The following is a 23,023-nucleotide window of genomic DNA, read 5'->3' on the forward strand; positions in this document are numbered from 1 at the left end:
ACAAGTTATACTTAAAGCCTGCCCTCTGAGAAATACTGAAAACATTGTAAGAAATTGAAGCAACAGCTCCCACTTTACTTTTTGGATGTGGCTCATGTTTGTAATAGTAATCTTGTGGGGTAGACTAAAATAATGTAATCATCAGGTTTTAGCAAGGTTTCATTCTCAACACTCATTGAGGATTTGGATCCAATTCAGGAAAGCATTTGGTTTTAGGGATCCCTCTCTCCTTAGCCCTGTGTTCCGTAATCATTTTTTTCCACCTTCGATGCAGGATGGTTCATTCAAGAGTTTGTCTCATAAGGGGATAAAATGTTTCAAAGATTTATTTGTGAATAATGTATTCGCTTCTTTTGATCAATTGGTATTGAGTTTCGGTCTTACCAAGTCAGATTTTTTTCGATTCTTGCAAGCAAGACATTATGTTAAGTCACTTGTACCAGAATTCCCAACGATGCCTTCTGAAAATCCTTTGGATAGGTTCCTTTCATGTAACGTACTAACTAAAGGCTCAGTTGCTATTATTTATAATTTAATGATAAATCTGGCATGTTCATCTCTGGATAACATTAAAAGAGCTTGGGAGGAAGACCTTGACAGGCCACTCTCTGAAGACACATGGAACTGCATCCTTAAACAGGTCCACTCATCATCAATATGTGCTCGGCATTCACTTATACAGTTTAAAGTAGTGCACAGAGCTCATATATCCAAAGTCAAACTAGCTCAGATGTTTCCTGGTACTAACCCTATTTGCAATAGATGTCAATGTGCCGAGGGAACGTTAATTCACATGTTCTGGACATGCCCCAAATTAGAGCATTACCGGCGATCTATATTTCTCACCCTTTCTGCAGTCCTTCAACATAGATTAGAGCCAGAGCCTCTGGCGTCATAGAAAACATTCATGTTACAGTTCACCTCAGATTGTGTTGCTGATTTGAAATATATTAAATATAAGTGTGTCAAGCCTGCAAGCATTATTATCGTGTGGGCACTTGCATTACTCTGAGTCTGCGTGCTCTGCTTCTAATGGCAGAGAGAGAGAGAGCGAGAGAAATCGCATTTTTTTGGCTCACTTTTCTTTTCCTAATTTTACAAGTTGCAAGTTACAAAAAACACAAGCAGTGTCTGATCACGGCCAGGTGTTCTCCGAGTCCGATGACTCCGATCACACGGGTATTACACACAATGTTAAACAGACCCGGGACCCGAGGTAATCGATTCGGAGCCCGACCCGGACGATCATTTAAAATATAGACCCAAACCCGTACAGGTCCCGGGTCGATGGGTCTCGGGTGCACTGTGAAGACCTCTTCTCCAGACTAACCCCACATCATGACGTTACATTTTTTTTTTTTTTTTTTTATAAAAAAATTGACAGGCCTAAATACAACAACTTGAAGCTTAAGATGCCACCCTCTTCTCATTCCCTAAGTTGTTGGCCATTTTTTCAACATGACAATGATGATATGCATTCTTCCAACGTGAAAATCTTTCAGTGAAGCACCTGTGGAGGATTTTGTAGGGAAGAGCTAACCAACATTCCCAATTAAGGACCAAAGCATTTAAGGAGGTCATCCTTTAGGAGTTAAACAGGACAGATGTGCAAATTTGTCATGTACTTGTACATTTTGTGCCAAGAAGGGTCAAAGCAGTATATTTAAAGTTCTGGAGGACATACTTAGTACTAGAATATTATACATTTGCTGAATGAAATCTAGGGTGTACTCATTTCTGCAATCCTTAATTTAAACTAAACTGGCTAATTCAATTATTTTACATAAAATACTGGCATATATTTCTTAGTTTTTATTAAGTATATGTTTAATACATTTACATTTACAACAAGTGACTAACATATTTGTAGCATGTTGTTAGCATGATTAACAAGTGACTAGCATGTTAACTTGATTAGTACGTGACTAGCATGTTTAACAAGTGAGTAGTATGTCATTAACATGATTAACAAATGACTAGCATGTTGTAAGCATGTTTAACAAGAGACTAGCATTGTTGTAAGCATGTTTAACAAGAGACTAGCATGTCATTAGCGTGATTAGCAAGTGACCAGCATGTTAAGCTAGTGACTAGCATGTAATTAGCATGATTGGCAAGTAACTAACATGTTGTTAGCGTGATTAGCAAGTGACTAGCATGTCTCTATCATGTTGTAAGCATGATTACCAAGTGGCTAGCATGTCTCTAACATGTGGTAAGCATGATTAACAAGTGACTAACTTGTTGCTAGCATGTTGTTAGCATGTTAAGCAAGTGATTTGCATGTTTATAGCATGACTAGCCAGTGACTAGCATTTTAGCATGATTAGCAAGTGACTACCATGTTGTTAGCATGTTGAGCAAGTTACTACCATGTTGTTATCATGTTTAGCAAGTGACTAGTATTTTGTTATCAACATTAGCAAACTAGCATGTTTTTAACATGACTAGCAAGTGACTAGCACGTTCTACCATGTTAACATGTTTAACAAGTGATTAAGCATGATTAACAGTGACTAGCATGTTGCTAACATGATTAGCAAGTGACTACCATGTTTTTAGCATAACTAGCCAGTGTCTAGCATGTTTTAGTATGATAAGCAAAGTGACTAGCATGTTTTCAGCATGATTAGCAAACTGACTAGCATGTTGTTAGCATGATTAGCCAGTGACTAGCATGATTAGCAGGTAACTAGCACGTTTCTAGCATGTCTACCAAATGTGATGGTAGTCTAAAACCAGTTGATTCAGCAAAAACCAGCTAAGACCAGTGTGACAGTAGCCAAAACCACTTTAAAACCATGTTAAGAACATGTTTCTAGCAAGTTGTTAACATGTTTCTATGTTAATTCAGCAAAACAAAAAGCTAAAACCAGCTAAACCCAGCTAAGACCAGCGTGACAGTAGCCAAAACCACTTTAAAACCATGTTAAGAGCATGTTTCTAGCCTGATTAACAAGTTACTAGCATGTTGTTGGCATGTTTGAATGCTAATCCTGCTAAAACCAGCTAAGACCAGCATGACGGTAGCCAAAAACCACTTTAAAACCATGTTTAAAGCATATTTCTAGCCTGAATAGCAAGTTACTAACATGTTGTTGGCATGTTTGTATGTTAATCCTGCTAAAACTAGCTAAAACCAGCTTGATCAAAACCAATTAAAGACCACCAGCATGGGAGACCAGCCAAAGCAACCCATCAGCTTAGGCTGGTTTTAGCTGTATTCTCAGTAGGGCGTTTTAAGCTTAGCTATGGCAGTCAAACCTGCTATGGTACCTGCTATGCTACGGCAGGTTTGCACCCCCTCAATTAAAGTTTATGGGATTTTAGGTGGTTTTGATAGTCTGGTTTATGAGTTAGTCTGACCCGAGTTTGGTGTTCTAGCTTGAAAGCTCTAGTAGGAGATACATTTTAAAACTTAGTATCAGAAGAAGAACTGGAATGTACATATCATGAAGAAAATGAGAGTGGTGCTTGCAGTGGCAAAACTCGCCCCTCGGTTGCTTAGGTTTTTCTAGGCAGTTGCTATGGAACACAGGATGATTGCTAGTGCCCGGGGTGGTTCCTAGGTTGGTTGCTAGGGTACCCAGGGTGGTTACTAGGGTGTTGCTATGTGGTTGCTAGGGTAGATGGGATGGTGGCTAGGGCCGTTGCTATGGCACTTAAGGTGGTTGCTAGAGTGTTGCTAGGCAGTTGCTAAGGTACTTGGGGTCTTTGTTAACGTGTTGCTAGGGTGTTCTGGGATGTTGCTAGGTGGTTGCTATAGTAACCTGAGTGGTTGCTAGGTGGTTTCTAGGCAGTTGCTAAGGTACTTGGAGTGGTCACTAAGGTGTTGCTAGGCAGTTGCTAGGGTGTTATGACCGGTTGCTAGGCGGTTGTTATGGTAACCTGGGTGGTTGCTATGGTGTAACTAGGTGGTTGGTAGATATCATAGATAGTTACTATGGAGTTTTCATAAAGTTCATCGCAAGTTTTACGTCTAAATTAACACTTAGCTAATCATTATTAGCATGTAGCTATTCACTACTAGCATGTGTGGCATTTTGGAAGTCCAGTTTGTTAGAATAAGTCCAAAAAGCCAAAACCCTTTTCTCTACGATGTTTTGCGGTAATCACTATTAGCATGTAACTATTCACTACTAGCATGACTATCATGTTGGAATTCCCGTTTACTAGGATGGGTCAAAAGAACCAACTCCAATGTCAATGCCATTTTCTGTTGCAAAGATATGACTTACTAAATGGATGCTAGGTTACTGTTTGGTTGCTACGGAGTGCCAGGGCAGTTGCTAGGGTCCCCAGGATTGTTGCTAGGGTAATCAGTGTTTGCTAGGGTTTTGCTATGTGGTTGCTAGGTTACTTGGTGTGGTTGCTAGGGCTGTTGCTATGGTACTTAGGGTGGTTACTATGCAGTTGCTATGGTACTTGGGGTGGTTGCTATGAGGTTGCTAGGGTACCTGAGGCATTTGCTAGTTGTCACAGATCATTACTGTATAGTTTTATATAAAATGTTGCATTATTTGTCTACCAGATAATACCTGAATGGCAAAATGATCGCCCCTGCTCTCTCAAGTGAGTTTTGCAACAGGAATACTGCACAAAGAGCAGCGAATGTCAGAGTGCTAGGATTTAAATGTAAGTGCTGATTTGACATTGTGCAGCGAAACTGAAAACCAAATATGTTGTTAACATTTGTGTGTCGTTTTCTTTGTGTGAATTGAAAGATCCAGCTTTTCACATCAGAGCTGTGAGTGTAAATGTCAAATTACAAATACAAATATTAAAATGACAAGTTTTCACTTTCAGATTTTCAACCTTTCGAGTTTAGCTACTGATTTACCTCCATACAGAGCAGTGGGGAGCCATCTATGCTGCAGCGTCCGTGAAGCAGTTGGGGGTTTGGAGCCTTGCTCAAGTGCACCCCAGTCGGTGTCTACTACAGTTCATTCATATAGCTCACTCTGTTTAAAGGTTCAAGTCATGAACGGGTCAATATGAAAGCTGAGAAAATTAGGACTCAGGGGACGTTTTAAACGTCTCCAAGTTACTCCTTATAACCAGGTAGAAATTAATCGAAACACTTTAGGTGTGTCTGTAACACCAGCCCAGCTGCCTCTAATGTTTGGCTTGAATGTTTTTTTTTTTTTTTTTTTACCATTCATTGATTGTGTTATACGCACTGCTGGCAGAATTGTATATACATAAACATATGTAAATTCATCTCCAATCTTTAAGATGTTTAGAGTAGAATTTGATTGCTTTATGTCTTCACTGAAATTGGTGAAAGAAAAAAAAAGTTAAAAATATTATGATATAATTTTTGGATACCTGTTACCATTTAATGCAACACTTTGTTTTTGTAATATAGTATGCTATGCTATGTTTGTTACTTGTTATTTAATAAATAATAAAAATAAATTAAAAAAGGTAATAATAAAAAAAATGCATTGATTGTGTAAGCGGTTATATATATTCTAGCTAGTAACCTTAATAGCTGCTAATAGCTATAGTGTTTTATAGCTCAAAAAAACAAAAACGCTAATGCGACTTTGTTTCTGTTAAGGGAAAGGCGTGCAAGGAGACATGTCCCAGGCAGTGTTCAAGCCTAACAGACCAAAGAAAACTCCAGCTCTTCACAGAGTTTTATGCCGTCTCTTATGAGAGGCAGCAGGCTATCATTCTCTCTGGTTGTATGCTAACTTAAGCAATTCATGGCCATATCATGTCAACAGTAAGCAATGCATTACAATGTAGGCCCATGAAATAACAAGTGAATTGAATACTACTGCATGCTTTTAATTCACTAAGACTGCACATGTGCCTGATCACTGATCATCCCAATATGTCTTTTTACTTCTAGCACAAGGTATGTTGCAGACGACCATGTGGGCCCGACCATGAGAATACCAAGAGGAAGTACATCTTCAAGTACCATGTGCAACAAGGAGGCCAAAGACTTGCTGTTTGTAAGCTCACATTTATGTCAGTCTTTCAACTGACCAACAGTCGCCTACAGGCAAGTTTTACACAGCCTAGCTTTTTCCATTTGTTAACTTTTTATTACATGCATGATTTTAATTAGATACATTGTCCATAATGTATTTATTTAAAGTTACTTATCTTTGAAAAGGTTATTCAAGAAAAGTTAGGCAGTCAGAGGGAACAGAGCAGGTAGTCAGGTCTGTTCGTTTTTAAAGCTGCACCAATGTCAGCATCAGTTGCCCTACAACATTCCCTGATCTAATGGTGCACTGGACGCTGGCATTATAGGGCGTCGGGTGCCTTGCCACCCTATAACGCCAGCATGCACAAACTGTAATGGTTAGGATTAAGCTCATTGTTGTTGCCCAGTCAGGAAACATATTTTTGCACTTTGAGATCGATATCAGAGGTAAAGTGCTATGCAAATGTAATGTATGATCCCGGGATTTCGCGATCAGCCAAAATGTCCGGGATTCGGCTTTTGCGTTCTACAGTTACTATTCATTGTGTTTACTGTGGCAAGCAGGACGAGACTGAGGGCCACGGGAGAACGGCGCGAGGCCGGTGGTGTGATTACTGATGAGCGACACCTGTGAGACGCACCGGTCTCGTATCTCTCATGGAGGAGCGGGAATTTTCTTAGCAATGCTAAACCGCACACATCAATCGATCACATGTTTAGCGTTCATGTAAACACTACATTCAGATTCACCAATCAGAATGAATTCAGTTAGATTGAAACAAAAGGTGTGCTTGTAAACAATGACGATTTTTGTGTCATCGGTGGATTTTTTCCAGACAAAAAAATACATAAATCTCTCATCTCAGGGGGATATGAGGGAGGAAAGCACGGTAATTCGAAAATACTACTGGTTTTCTACTAATACAAAGCTTAATGCTAAATCCTGAAGTACCCCTTTGATTGTTTGTGAAAAACAAAATCCTAGAGTTTAGAGAAAAGTTTACAATTATATAAAATTTTATTGTCACAGAAACAATGCAATTGTGCAAAACAGACCAGCATGGTTTATTATATTTCCCTTGTTCATGAGTTGTGTTGTTTATTTTTTAGGCCTCATAGCATTCATCCTGCAGTGAGAGAGGGGATAAGAGAGCACATCCTGAGCTTCCCACGCCAACTGAACCACTACTCACGGATGAAGGGAAATGTGGAGAGGTCAGTACCTGAGCCCTTATTTAAACCTGCTCCGCATGTTTCGCCTGTACAAGGAAAATAATCCAGCATCCACTGCAAAGTTCTGGCTCTATAGGGACAACTTCAAGCAGCAAAACCTCAGTTTTGGGCAGCCAAAAAGTGATACTTGTGCAAAATGTGACGCCCTGTTCTCAAAATTAGTAGCTGCTACAACAGATGGAGAAAGGTTGAAGATTACAGACGAGAGTGAGCTTTACCAACGGAAAGCCGAAAAAGCGTACACCCAGTTGCAGGCTGACACAGAGTGGGCCAAAACCAATGGTGACTGCCATGTCATTTGTATCGACATGCAGGGGGTAGTGTTCACGCCAAACCTGACACACTCCAATGTGTACTATCAACGGCGATGGAGATGGGCACTGACAAACCTCCCACAATGTGCCTCTGGCATGAGGACATCGCTCACAGAGGTTCCATCGAGGTGGCAAGCTGTCTTTTGAAGTGGGCATAAACATCTTTCGCTCCACTAGTCCAGGCAAAGGAACGGAAGCTATATCATCTATAGTGACCGATGCTGTGGGCAGAACAACAACTGGTGAGTCCTAAACCTCATGGCCCTACTCGTATCTAGAGGGTGCTTCAGTCAGATAGAGCAGAAGTTCATGGTGTCTGGTCACTCCTTCCTTCCCTGTGACCGTTCATTTGCCACACTGGACAAGAGGCGTAAGGTGTCCACACTCCACAACCCCAGCGATGTAGCCGAGATGATCCGGGGAGCCAGGCAGCTGCATCCATTTAAAGTAATTGAGATGAAAAGTGCGGACTTCAGGCAGCTCCCTGATGCAACATTAAAGCATCCACCTGGCTTCCTAATCACATCCATGATGTGGTTGAAAGTGACAGGTAAAGAACTAAAGAACTAGACTAAAACTAAACTGGTTTTCTGAGATTAACAGTGTTGGGGATATGTGTGTGAAGGAAGAATCATTATTGAATTTCTTGTTGAATCATGATTTCAGCTACTGATCCATGGTGTGTCCACACAAAAGGGAGCCACAGCCTCTACGAGGGATGGAAGAATTGGCTGATAACCAAACAGAGGAAGAATCAACCACCTCCAGCTCCCTTGTTCTCCACCACGTATGCTCGTGCTTACGAGGACCCTCTGCCTATCAAGAAGGAGAAGCACCGTGACCTTATGAAAATGCTAGCCTACATGCCAGCGGAGGCCCAAGCATTTTATGGGACATTAGAATGTGAAGAGTAGCCTGGTATGTGTAGGTCATGTGCAGGGAAAGGTGGGATATATTGTGTATATTGTGTGAAATTAATCAAAAGTATTTGTAGCTTATCTTGTATGCCTTATCTTATGTTGTATAATAGGAATATATAGGTATTTATTTTATTTTATTTAGAACCAAAAAAAGGAAGACGTATATGGTAAACTAGCATATGGAACCAGCATGGAATGAAGATGTATGTCTGTATTGTTAATATGTATTGTTTACCGTTATTACTGTTTATTGTTTGTATGTATTGTTTATTGTAAGTATGTACGGACGTTTATTTTCTGTACTATAAGTAGGCTTATGTATTGTTAATTGTTCGTACCGTATTGTCCACGTTTTTGTTCTGTGATTTACGTTGGCAAAAAATAAAAGAAATTGAAAGAAAGAAATGCTTAATATTTTATTTAAGGTTCTGTTACTGTATTAAAACTAAGACAAAAGAATCAAATCTCCAGTGGTTTAAATTGATATATGATTAATTGGACTCATACTGTTATTCCACATTAACTGGACATATACTGTTCTTCCACATTCCAGAAATGTAAATTACTCTTACTTTTTATTTTTAAGATTGATACTAAAAATTCTCTCTCATTAGAATTTGGAAGCTTTTGTTGTCTATCTTCAAGTAAAACAAATAAAAGTAATATAATATTCAGAGTCCAAATTAAAAAAAAATGTATTCAAAAATTTAAAATATGGACTTATATGGTTCTTCGTCTCAAGCCCTCATTTAGTTTCATCTCATTTTGGTCAACGAAAATGAAGAGACATTTTAGCATAGTTTTGATTCTGTAAACCACATTTAGTCTCGTTTTACATTTACTTATAGTCATCATCACATGACCAGCATTTACGTTGCGTCTCGTGTCGTTTTCGTCATGTGAAAAAGGTTCGTTGACAAAGATATGTACCGTATTTTTTGGACTACAAGTCACACCTGAGTACAAGTCGCATCAGTCCAAAAATACGTCATGATGAGGAAAAAAAACATAAGTCGCATTTATTTAGACCCAAGAACCAAGAGAAAACATTACCGTCTACAGCCACGAGAGGGCGCTCTATGCTGCTCAGTGGTAGTATGGTTATATGCACTCTCAATCGTATTTGAAAAGAATAAACCAACCCCTTCAAACCAATCAAACTTTCATTCCGACTGAGCTCAATCAGATCAATTAAGAGGTTTCCATGAAGGCTTTTCAGTCCGATTGTGACGTCAATCCAATTACAAATGGATTATTTTGTTGCATGTAAACGTAGTCACTGTAATATGCTTTGATCCCATCCCTACTTAAGATTCAAGGTTTTATTTGTCACACAGAAGTTAAATGACATACAACAAGCAGTGAAATGTAGGTCTGGCATACTCTTTTTAGACTATGCGATAAGAGAATTAAATAAAAATCATGAAATATCCTAAATAATAATAAAATACAATAAAATAAAATAAAAAGATAATTAACCCTTGTGGGTTGTTGGGAACGTTTTCGTCCTCTATGGGGTCAAGTTGAGTCTTATTTTGCCTACAACTTTCTCTGTGTTTGAGCTAATGGAACGATTTCTGGTGACAAATCTTATTTTGACCCATATTTTGGGAAAATGCCTTGAAATTTTTCAAAAACTCAATGGTACACTGTGGGCAAATTCACTACCTATTCGGGTTGTTCGTGGATGAAAACATCCACTAAATTAAACTGCTGTAAAAATGTATCAGATAAATATTTAAAAAAATATTGGCATAAATCTATTAATCAACCTCAGTCCTGATCAAAACTACCAATTTTTAAAAAAAATTCCAAGATTTTAACTTTTCAATTACCAAGTTCATAAATGATGTCACTGATTTGGGAAAAAAAAAAAACACACAAAATTACATATTTTCAATATAAAAAGTGATTGTGGACTGGATATTTTTTTACCTTTTATCACAGTCTTGGGCATGTCAAAGATTAGTAACAAGATTGGCTTTGATGCATTGTTAGTTTTTGTGCAGCATTAGATTTACATTTTTTCTCCCTAATTTTTTGTTGGTGGCTGTTTTTGCCCCATTGACTTCCATTATAACGACATTTTTTGATTGCAAAGCCATGACACCATATAATCATGCATTCTTGATTGTTTGTGGTTTTCCCTTTTGGGAAGAGGTAAAAAAAAAATATTTTTTACAGTTGATCACTAGGTGGGACCATTAACCCTTTAAATAGGCCTGTGCAAAAAAAGGCTTGGTTTCTGGCTTGTATATGGAGTTACATGGAGTATAACAGCAAATTATAGTGTTTGTGTGTGTGTGAGATTCTTGATTGGTGGTGGTTTTCCCTGTTGGGAAGAGGTAAAATTTGTTATTTTTTTACAGTTGATCACTAGGTGGGACCATTAACCCTTTAGATAGGCCTGTGCAAAAAAAGGCTTAGTTTCTGGCTTGTATGGAGTTATATGGAGTATAATAGCAAATTATAGTGTGTGTGTGTGTGATAGAGAGAGAGAGAAAGAGAGGGTGTGAGAGAGACCTTTGTGCACTTACCTTGATGTACAGTATCTGAAAAAATCTAAATATGCACCTCATGCTCTCAGAACTACATGGAGTAAACAATAAAAAAAAGAAGTGCGTTTATTCACCTGCTGCCTTTTGATGGTGAAAAGTACAGATGGCCTATATGTGAAATGCTCCTCTTTTCTTGATGGTAAAGCCAGTTTAAAACCTTAAAATCCTGTAAAAAAAAAAAAAAAACTACTTCGCATCAAATTTAACACAATGTTATAGAATACTAGCGGAAAAGTTATAATATTAACCTTTAACTCCATACCGAAGTACCAGATAGCCAGACAATGAAAATATTAATATAAAAAAATATATAAAAATTATTTGTGTTTGGGACGCTGTGAGCACGGAGACTGTATCGTAAGCTTGAAAGCGTTTAACTTAAATTATCAATATGAATAAATAGTGCTCATAAACGGCTGCTGAGGTCATATTCTCAAGTGAAGCGAGTTGAGGCCTGAACCCGGAAACAGTGCTTCTTACGTCATCACTTAACAACCGAATACTTTCACCACCATTAAAAGGCAGCAGGTGCATAAATACACTAGGGCTGAACGATATATCGTTATCGTATCTATATCTAGATATGAATAACGAAAAAAGCAACGATATAGATTTCCCCTCTCCGCGCTCGCCCTGCATACAACTCTGGCAGTCACAACAAACATCAGTTTTACGAGTGCCCTTGACTGCAGCGCTAAAGCCAGTGCACGCACACTAGGGACGTGGGAACTATATTGTGAGAGGGGGGGGGCGGCGTTTCCATGGTGACGCGTCATTAATTGTCACGTGACACACCGCAGCAGCAACAGCGCTGAATGAATGATGATCTGCTTTTATATAATTTTTCCTTTTTTATTCAGAATATTCACAAATGTGTTAGTTATGGCATGAAATATCTGATATTTCTATTGTCAAATACATGCAAGTGGAAGTATATTGTTGTTTAAACACCTTTATAACGACCGCTTTAGTTGAGCTGTATACTTGATGGGCGCCGCTGTGTCAGTTTGTGCCGCAGACGCAGTTCAGAGAATCGGATCTGTTGGATTTACAACCTCTATGTTTACAACACATGAATTCATCCACTTTCCCGAAATACTTAAAAGTAAGTGGCTGGTGAACTGGGAATAGAATAGAGTAAACATTGAAGTTACTTACACACTGTGCATCTGATATGAATAAAACGTGTCGAATTATAATGGAAAGGATTATTATTACCTCTTCCATAGACATCAGTGTGTATTTTACAAACTCTAAATGTATTGTTTTTTAGTACTTATGTGCATTTATTTGTTTGAAAACTAAAATAAACAGTATGTGGTTGAAAACACTGAAAAGTTGTGATATATGACAGCTGTCTCTGTACGCCCCAGCCCTCCCTGTTCCAACGTGTGACACTGTACGGAGACAGCCGATAAATTAGAAAAAGAAAGAAATGAGTGCAGGAGATAATGCGGCCGGTGGCAGTGCAGAATCTGACTTGGTGCCAAAATATAAATCATCTTCCATAATTTGGAAGTATTTTGGATTCAGAAAAGACGATGTAAACCAGAGTGACGTGTTGTGCAGGTCGTGCTTAGCAAAAGAACACGTAGTCATATCGTATCGATATCGAGATATCTGGCATGAAAATCGAGATATGAAATTTTGTCCATATGGTTCAGCCCTAAACAGCCCTGTCTTCCCAACAGGGAAAACCACCAACAATCAAGAAATCTCACAAACACTATAATTTGCTGTTATACTCCCAAGTGGCAACCTCTCGCTCTCTCTAGTGAAGCCAATAAGGAAGTGACTAAAACTGCAATTTATCGACTGGCAGCTTGAGGCTGGCTGCAAAAGGGAGTCAGTCCCATAGACTCCCCATGTTAAAATGCCCAACTTAACAGCAGAAAAAACATGTTTACAGCCTGGTTAAAAAAATGATTTTGGTCTATGTTGCTAATTTTGCCCTTCATGATAACTGTGAGGGGGGTGAATTTTTTTATAACTCATCCGTTTAAATTATATTAAGCCTTAAAGTTCTGCATAATTAAGGGCGTGACCACTTGAGTGACAGGTGGATTGCCGCTGCTGACAATGCCGTCGCTCTTGGTGGGCGTGGCTTCAGCAATCAGCTCCCGCCTTTTTGCCCATTTTCGATTATCCGGGAGAGTCGCGCGGTGACGTGCTGCCAAGATGGCGAAGGTCCGCTCTGCACACTTTAGGCTTCAAAACCGCTATTGAGGAGTCTATGGGTGACGTCACGGACACTACGTCCATATTTTTTTACAGTCTATGTATATTCCATATAACTCCATATACAAGCCAGAAACTAAGCCTTTTTTTTTTTGCACAGGCCTATCTAAAGGGTTAATGGTCCCACCTAGTGATCAACTGTAAAATTAACAAATTTTACCTCTTCCCAAAAGGGAAAACCACAAACAATCAAGAATGCATGATTTCATAGTGTCATGGCTTTGCAATCAAAAAATGTCGTTATAATGGAAGTCAATGGGGCAAAAACAGCCACCAACAACAAATTAGGGAGAAAAAAATTAAATCTAATGCTGCACAAAAACTCAAAATGCATCAAAGCCAATGTTGCTACTAATCCTTGACATGCTCAAGACTGTTATAAAAAGTAAAAAAAAAAATCTAGCCACAATTACTTTTATATTGAAAATAAGTCGTTTTGTGTGTTTTTTTTCCCCCCAAACCAGTGACATCATTTATGAACTTGACAATTAAAGAGTTAAAATCTTGGATTTTTTTTTTTTTTACATTTGGTAGTTTTGATCAGGACTGAGGTTGATTAAAAGATTTATGTAAATAATGCATATAAAAAATATGAATTGATACATTTTTACAGCAGTTTAATTGAGTGGATGTTTTCATCCAGAACAACTCGAAAGGGTAGTGAATTTGAACAATCCACAAGGGTTAAATACAAATAATGAAATATACACAATATAATAAACTACTACACAGATGCTGTGTAGCGATGCTACAAGAACTGTTATACAGATGATGTGCAGAGATGTAAGCAATGTGCAGATAAGTTGTATAGTTAGGTTGTCCTAACAAAGTGCATTGTGCAAAGAGTTATTGGGTAACCCTACACTACCAGAGTCTCTAAAGTGTAGTGTGTTGTAATATAATGTCCATTGTTTAGTAGTTTGATAGCGTGATGGAAGAAACTCTTCCTGAGCCTCTCCTCTGCCTGACTGTAGCAGATTAACAGTGGATTTCCAGGGTGGGTGGTGTCTTTAAAGATCTTTACAGCCCTAGATTTACATCTCCTGGTGTGGATGTCTTGCAGAGAGGGAGCACAGCGGAGCGCACTACTCTTTGCAGGGCTTTAAAATCCTGGGCTGAACTGTTTCCATACTAGGATGAGATGGACTCAATATACTTTCTATAGCCCTGATATAGAAAGTTTTCAGGATTCTAGGGGAAACCTTGAATTATCTCAGGAGTTTCAGATGATACAGTCGTTGTCTGGCTTTTTTAAATTGAGCTTGAAATTTTTCTTGGCAACGTGTACGCCAAAGTATTTGAAGCTGCTCACTCTCTCCACTGGGGTCCCATTAATGTTGAGGGGGGTGTAGATCCCTTGATGCCTCCTCCTGAAGTCCACAACCAGCTTCTTGGTTTTGCTGACATTCAGAAAGAGACAGTTCGTTTGGGACCATGATGTCGGACTCTCTACCTCATCAAGGTAGGCAGAGTCACTGTTATTGGAGATGAGGCCCATCACCACTGTATCATCCACAAACTTGATGACAAAAGTGGAGGTGCGAGTGGACACACAGTCATGTGTAGAGCGAGTAGAACAGCGGGCTCAAAACACATCCTTGTGGGGCTCCTGTACTCAGGGTGATGATGTTGGAGGTGGTCTGACCCACTTACCGTGGTGATAAGATACATAGCAGACTGTCATCACTCAATGGCTGGATGTCTAAAGCCCCTTTCACACTGAGATTCTGGATAATACCGTATCTTTCGGACTATAAGTCGCATCAGTCCAAAAATACGTCATGATGAGGAAAAAACATATATAAGTCGCATTCATTTAGAACCAAGAACCAAGAGAAAACATTACCGTCTACAGCCACCAGAGGGCGCTCTATGCTGCTCAGTTTAGACTACAGGACCACTGAGCAGCATCTCTGGCAGTATAGAGCGCCCTCTCGCAGCTGTAGACGGTAATGTTTTCTCTTGGTTCATGTCAAATTCATTTTGATAAATAAGTCGCACCTGACTATAAGTCGCAGGACCAGCACTATGAAAAAAAGTGTGATTTATAGTCCGGAAAATACGGTTCACAGGTAATGTGTCCCGGCAATTGTTCCAGGATCGTTAGATTTTGTTTCATTCACACTGCCAGCGATTTCCCAGAATATGTGTATGCATTCACACACAACCCATAAAGGTGACGTGTGACAAAAGGATGTAATGTGTAATGTACGAGTCGAATACACTAGGCACGTTAACCTTCACTTAAGCTGGTGAAAGATTTCTGCTTTAGCGTGGATAGTGAGGAGCTAATTGATCTCTCCTTCATTACAGTGTGCATTTATCTTTTAGTCACAAAAATTGATCTGCCTTCAAAACACCCAATTGCACAATAACGTGTGTCATCACTACGACACACCCTTTTACTGCATTGGTTTTGGCTTTTGTTCACACAAAGCTCGTTCCGGGACTGAACCCGGCAATGTTACTAGGTCCACAACCAGGGATTGATCCTGGAATGAATCCTGGGACATGTCTGTACTCACACAGAAGGCAAACCGTCAATATTCCAGCAATTTTTCGGGACCAACGTGCAGTGTGAAAGGTGCTTAAGTGGTGCCCACAGAATAACAGGTTTTATAGACAATTGGACAAGTGTTTGGGGTAGACCTGACCTGTTGAAAAGAGATGGTCTTCATCCCTCCAAGGGTGGTGCCGCTCTTTTCTCTAGAAATATGGCACATAGTCTTAGAGTTTGTACTTTATTAACTGGGGCCCAGGTCACCAAGCAGACTAAACCGACCATCTGCTAGCCGCCCCTGCTAATAGCTATACAGATTAACATATTATAAAGCTTGGCTTAATGAAATTTAGATCCCTTTTTACAAAAGCACTTTTTGTAAATGAAAAAAATCACAGACCATAACTTAGATGTGCTCTGTTTGACAGAAACCTGGCTAAAATCCAGATGATTACATTATTTTAAATGAGTCTTCTCCGATAAAATTGTAACCATGCACCCATCAGATACAGTATCTCATTGGAGTGCGCTATAGATCACCCGGAAGAATTCCACTCATTCTCTACTATTGTATAAACTTGTTAAATCATCTAAACTAAGGGCATTTTAGACTCTATTCCATCTAAGCTCCTTAAAGAGGTCCTTCCAGAAGTCATAGATCCTCTTCTGACCATTATACATTTTTCATTAGGATATGTTCCAAAAACCTTCAAACTGGCTATTATGTCTCTCATTGAATAACCACAACTTGACCCCACAGAAGTAGTTAATTACAGAAAAGTCAAGTACAGATCTTGAATCGCCCTTTTCTGTCCAAAATATTAGAAAAGATAGTATCCTCTCAGCTATGTTAGTTTTTTTGCAGAGAAATGGTATCTGTGAGGATTTCCAGTCAGGATTTGAGACCATATCACAGTATTGAGACTGCTCTCATCAGAGTTACAAATGACCTGTTCTTATCAACCGAGTTGTGGTTGTATTTCTCTATTAGTGCTACTGGAGCTTAGCACTGTGTTTGACACTATCGACCACAACATCCTTTTGAGTAGATTACAAAATTATATTGGCATTAGTGGAATTGCATTTTCGTGGTTCAAATCTTACTTATCTGACCATTATACATTTGTAGCAGTAAATTATGAGATGCCACAAGGCTCAGTACTAGAACCATTGCTTTTCACACTTTACATGTTACCGTTGGGAGATAGTCAAGTTATATGGTGTTAGCTTTCATTGTTATGCTGATGATACTCAGCTCTATATTTTTCATGGCCCGATGAAACATACAAATTTGCACAACTTACGAAATGCAAAACTAGATGACTAGTAATTTCCTACTACTAAATTCTGAATTAATTAATGGACCAAAAACCTCCATATGTATTCATTTAAAACACTTTTTTAACACTTGATGACTACTCTGCTAATTCCACATCATCAGTTAGGAACCTAGATGTGCTATTTGTGAGTAATCTTTTCTTTAAAAACAATGTTTTTAGTATTTGTAAAACTGCATTTTTCCATCTTAAAAATATATCTAAATTATAGCCAATGCTCGCAATGTCAAATATAGAAACATTAATTAATTCATGACCTCAAGGTTTTATTAAAAAAAAAGCTTTTTACTTATAAAGCCCTGAATGGTTTAGCTTCTCAGTACTTGAGCAAGCTCATATAGTCCTTCACATCCACTGCAATCTCAAAACTCTGGCCATTTGATAATTTGATAATACCTAGACTTTCAAAATAAACTGCGGGTGGCAGATCCTTTTCCTATTTAGTGCCCAAACTCTGAAACAATCTACCTAGTGTTCAAGAGGCAGAAACACTCTTGGTCAGTTTAAATCTAGATTAAAGAACCATCTCTTTAACCTGGAATACACATAACACACCATCTCATTTCTATAATTCAAATCTGTTCAAGGAATGTTAGGCTGCATTAATTAGGTCAACTAGAACTGGGAACACTTCCCATAACATCCGTTGTACTCGTTACATTGTAAGAAGAATGGCATCTACACTTATATTAGTCTATTTCATTCATATTTCAAAGTCACCGTAGAAATCCAGATCCAGTCCAGATGGTGGATCAGCACCTTGAGATGACCTCTACATCCCTAAATGTCAGCAGAGACCATGTCAACTAGATGCACCCAAGAGACAGATCCCTTGCAAAGACCTTGTCACCTCGATGACCATCGGCAGAAGACCACGGGAACCAGACAAGGCATTTGCACCTGTGTTGTAGCCTGGAATTAAAACGCACCATGCTGGTTTTGTCTGGCCAGAAGAGAACTTGAACCCTGAATGAGCCGGGTTTCTGCCAAGGTTTTTTCTCCTTTTCTGTCACTGATGGGAGTTTTGGTTTCTGTCACCTTTGGCTTATTTGGGGATGCTTGACTGATTGCACATACAGTATTGGAAGAGAACTGAACTGGATGATGACATCACTGAATCACCAATGAACTGACTTTAGCTAAAAAAAATACTCTGCTATGTTCTTCCTGCATCATTGACAAACTATTTTCCTGTTTGACTCTGTAAAGCTGCTTCTTTTTACACAACCAGTATTGTATAAAGCACTATAAAAATAAAGGTGACTTGACTTTATTATCATAACATCCATTCCTCGAGGGAGGGAGTAAGACGTTGTGTCCATCCTTCCACAACACAAAACTACCCAATAAAAGGGCCAGGTCACTGTCCTGAATCAGTGGAGCAAGCAGTCTCCTCTTATACACATATGTCAGGGAGAGTGACATCCAAATTTCACTCGCCAATTCTCATTAGCCTTTTTCTGAAGTATCAGAGGTATTTGGTGCTCCCAAGTGTGACCCCTTAATGTCACTCCATCAAAACAATGTCGCATTCCTTCCATCAAGAAACAGAGGTTACAATAGTAAACAAGAAGTTTTATACCATGACAAAATAAAAATACAAATGTAAAGATAGAATTCAAAAGGATGGAAAAAATATTAAAATGCTTATTAAAGCACTATATCTTAGAGCAAACTGTATCGATTCAAATTCACCTTTTAATGCCCTTTGAAGTGTCTCTAAACAGTTGAGTAGCAGTTGGTGTCCAGCTGTATTAGTGACCCCACGCTTTTCCTGAACAGCCAATAAACATGTAATAATAATTATAATAATAACAACAACAAAAATATCAACACATACAAAAAACTATAAAGAGATTTATGTTGTTTTATTTTCTCATCAGAGGCACTTACCATTGCCTGCCGCACCACTTTGCTGGTCTCCTGCCAGGACCGGGAAGAGTTGTGTTTGCCATGGAGCCTTTCCAGCAGGGCTGTCATATGACTGTGTTTCTCGGACTCTGTCAACAAGTGCAAACAAAATGATAGAAATATAATTTTTTTAATGAGGGAACATTTTAAATCAGTGAAGCACAACAAAACATGAAACAGAACTTAATTTTCAAAGATTCTGTTTTGAAATATGGTTTTCTGTGGGCACATAAAGCAGCCAGTCATAGAGTGCCTAGTCTCGCATAGCCAGACCCTCAGACTGATGGCAGAAGGTCCGAGAACCTTGGCCACTTTGAATGGCCAAGGACCCCCCAAGAGAATATATGTCTTTTCTGTGATGCGTCATGTTTAGAGGCGTGGAAATGTCCCCAAAATAACACAAACTCTTAAATGTATTCTATTCCAAACTTAAAATATTTCACATACTTTTGAAAATCAAACGCTTAGTCCTGGCAAGTGCTCATTGTCACAGTTGTAAACACGATGGCTTTCTTCTAACATGAAGGGGTTTGGACTCACAGCATATTTATTTTCAGGCGTACACATACATACAATATACTGTATATATTTTTTTAAATGACAAAAACTACCGATAATACATATGAGATGATAATAATATGAATTCTACTAATAAGCACATTATAAAACGCACTAAGGATTAGCGAGCTACTGGACTCATGAATATTAATCAGGTTGTGTGCGTTCGTTTGAACTGATTTGCTGAAATCAAAACAGGTACAATAATAGGTGAGCACCAGCCAATGAGATTGCCGTTTGCACATAGCTCCGCCCATTACCGGAAAACCCGACAGTTCTTAAAAGCTGGAAAAAAAAAAAAAAAATAGGAACTCCATTATTTTGACAGGAAAATATGAGAAAGTACATTGTTTACATGTATCGTGTCGATTCTGCATGTATGAAAGACTCTCACTACTGACAGCAAAATGAAAATATATCCAAGACTTTCTAACATTTACAGATGGAAAATAAACCTGTGAAATGCAAAATTCAAAATGAGAAAAACAGCACATCTCAAATACATTAAACATTTGTCACTGCCGATTGAAAAATACTTCTACAGAGGCTCTCTGGTACTCAAATAAATCAGATCATACTTCAAAAGGAGGGATTACCATGTGAAATAAATCTATATTGCCATATGCGTCCATAAGTCGATATCATATCTTGGCATTTTCTGGCTGAATTGCGATATACAATATCTCTCTCTTTATTTTCTACATTTAGCAAAAAACAAACACCATTACAACAGTAACTTTACATTTAGGCCACTGCTGTCATAAAAATACACTTGCAGATTTAAAAATTTTGCATATGGCACATTTTTTGACCAACACAAAAAATGGGCGGAGCTAAAGAATCACGAGCGCGAGTAAGCTTTTGCGTTGAGAGCGTTTGGAAGCTGTGACATTACCATGAGGAAAAAAACATCCAAAACAAACCATGGCTAACAGTCAGATTCAGCATATATTTATGATCCAGAATCCGATCCAGAGGCTGAAATTTAACAAGAGCAGCATCAGCAACGATATCTCTATGTGGTATGTACTGAAACTGTATATATTTGCTTAGCGGTTTTGGAAAATGACTAAGTTCCACTTTGTCGTCTTTTTTTTTTTTTTTTTTTTAAGCTGTACATGTGGAAAGTGCAGTTTGATGACAACATTGCATGTTGTTTACTTGATCGTGCTTACGCCGATAGCTAAGTTAACAACACAGAGATATTTGAAGCAGTTTTACTCACCGCATGCGGTTCCAACACACGATTGTGACCCTTTTTCGTTGGGACTGCATTATCCTTAAGAAATAAACAATGTGCAAATCCGGCGTCAAACTGGGCCTTGTTTGTAAAAGCATCTTCGAAATGCAGGGAACAAAAAAAAACACTTGCACAACTCCGTTGATGCTCTGTAAAAATAAACTCCATCCACTGGTCCCTTAATACTGTTTTTTTTTTTTTTTTGGTAATCTGTGCAGGGTTGTCTTGCCCTGGCAACCAAAAACACACTTTTGTGAAATTTCGCGACGCTCTCGCTCTGATCAGTGAATGTCTGTTGTGCTCTCAGTGCTCTGCTATATGGGGGCGCGCGCTCTTCCGGCAGAAGTGCCCTTAGGACCCATATAAGGAAATTCCGCTCCATCTGACGTCACACAGAGCCATACTCTAAAAAAACTTTCCGAAACTTGTGACAAACCCCAACGTACAACTTAATTTTTGAAACTTTGTCCATGTTTAGAATGGGAATCCAACTCTTTAACAGTGTAAAAAACTCAGTATGCATGAAATAGCATTTCACCCCCCCTTTAAACACTTTGCAATTATTCGTCTTCAACCTATTGTTAAATATGCTTATAGGTTATTACAGTACGTTACATTTAAAAAAAATAATAATTAGTGTCTGATAAATTATTAACTGCCTTTAATGTTGTGATTGTGAGAAAACATCCACAAAATATAAATAATAAGCTATTAGACAAATATTTGATATGGTAATACAGACATTGAAAAATCTATGTACACACGAGCATGTGAGTAAAGTGAATCATTATTTGATGCTTTGTAAATAATTTACTGCACTAGCACTGCATTTGTGAGATCATGCGTGATCATAAAGTATTCTACACAACTTAATTTATTGTGAATATTTAACTTTATTCAGTTGTTTAAGTTATTTGAAAAATTGATGTATACCAGTTCATTATTCTTTGTTTTGTTGTTCAAAATTTAAAATGCCTGCTCGTGTTTGCAAAAAGAAACATTAAAGTGCAACAGAGAATTAAGTGTATTAATTAGCCAAAAAAATACCAGTACCCAAGCTGAAGCAAACCTCAATCATGTATTCTACAATATTTTACAACAGATCTTTTATCTTCCAAATGCGTATCTGTATACTTTAATGTTAACAACGAATTAGAAGCTGCTGCTTGTCATTTTCACTGAATTATGTGCCCGACGTTTGCTCGATGTGCATGTGATATCCATGCCGATGTGCAGTGTGTGTTTACGTGCAATCAGTCATTGCAGAAAGAGTGAAAAGATAGGGCCATCCTTAAAAATATTCTTATTGCCGCAACCCAACCGACCCTGTCAAATTAGGACCGACTCAATTTTTTTTTTTGCTTTTAATCCGACCGACTTGCCAATTGTAAATTTGCGTTAAGACCGACCAATTTTTTTTTACTCTTCAGACAACTAATACAAAAGCAATAAAATAACATTAATTATATTTAAGTATTGTAAATATATAAATATATAAAACCACGCATGGAAAATGCTAGGCACGCCGCTATCTCCTCCTTCCCAAAGTGCTCGGACAGTTGCGCCCCTGAGGCGTCTGCCTTTGCTAAGCAACCATGATGTGCTCTCTCCATGAAGACAGAGTAATTTCAGCAAATGATAAATGGATTTGCAGCTCTAAAAATCACTTGCAGTAGCTCTGCTACTAAATTTATTTCAAAATGGCAATCCATATACAACTATGATCAGCTGTTCCTTCATCTTGGCTGTGCTTTCAACTTGTTAGGAGAAAGGATGAAGCTGATTGGTTAGTTCTTGTCACATGACCCACAGTGCGCTTGCGGCATTCTGAAAAGTTGAAATGTTTTTGACAATGCGGTGCGGACCGCGTGTGAGTCGCGACCGCGTCGCTTCCATTTAGGGCTGGACGATAAATCGATTAACTCGAATTAGACGTTAAGGGCGATTTGTTTTTAATGAAAATCGGTTTTCTCTTTAACTTCCACCACCGGCTCTCCCCTTAGGCTTCCGTAGTTCAGAGTGGGCTAGCCCTCCCCCCACTTTCCTTACAGCCGCACACAGACAACATGGCAGTTAACAGTGCAGAGCTCGTTCCAAAGAAAGGCACCGTTTCATCCGTTGTTTGGAATTGGTTTGCTTTTTTAGTGTCAGACACAGAACAAATAACGCCACATTGCAAAGTGTTTAAAAGCCGTTGCTACCAAAGGTAGCAGCACAACAAATTTATTCAAGAATCTTAAACAGAGGCATGCAGCCGAGTGGGAGGTGTG

The 23,023-nt window shown here is 38.6% G+C and overlaps 1 protein-coding gene across 6 annotated transcripts in view; it reads right to left on the reverse strand.

The window, feature by feature from the left end:
* The window catches only part of med1 (mediator complex subunit 1), a 138,364-nt gene that overhangs the window by 67,058 nt on the left and 48,283 nt on the right, over window positions 1-23,023 (reverse strand). For all 6 annotated transcript variants that reach the window (XM_052612155.1, XM_052612153.1, XM_052612152.1 and 3 more), the window contains 2 exons: window positions 18,938-19,044; window positions 18,740-18,818 (listed from right to left, as the gene is read on the reverse strand). In XM_052612155.1, coding sequence (XP_052468115.1) covers window positions 18,740-18,818; window positions 18,938-19,044 — 186 coding nt within the window. The remainder of the gene's footprint in view (window positions 1-18,739; window positions 18,819-18,937; window positions 19,045-23,023) is intronic.

Source organism: Carassius gibelio, chromosome A12, assembly GCF_023724105.1.
Source record: "Carassius gibelio isolate Cgi1373 ecotype wild population from Czech Republic chromosome A12, carGib1.2-hapl.c, whole genome shotgun sequence".
Classification (NCBI taxonomy): domain Eukaryota; kingdom Metazoa; phylum Chordata; class Actinopteri; order Cypriniformes; family Cyprinidae; genus Carassius; species Carassius gibelio.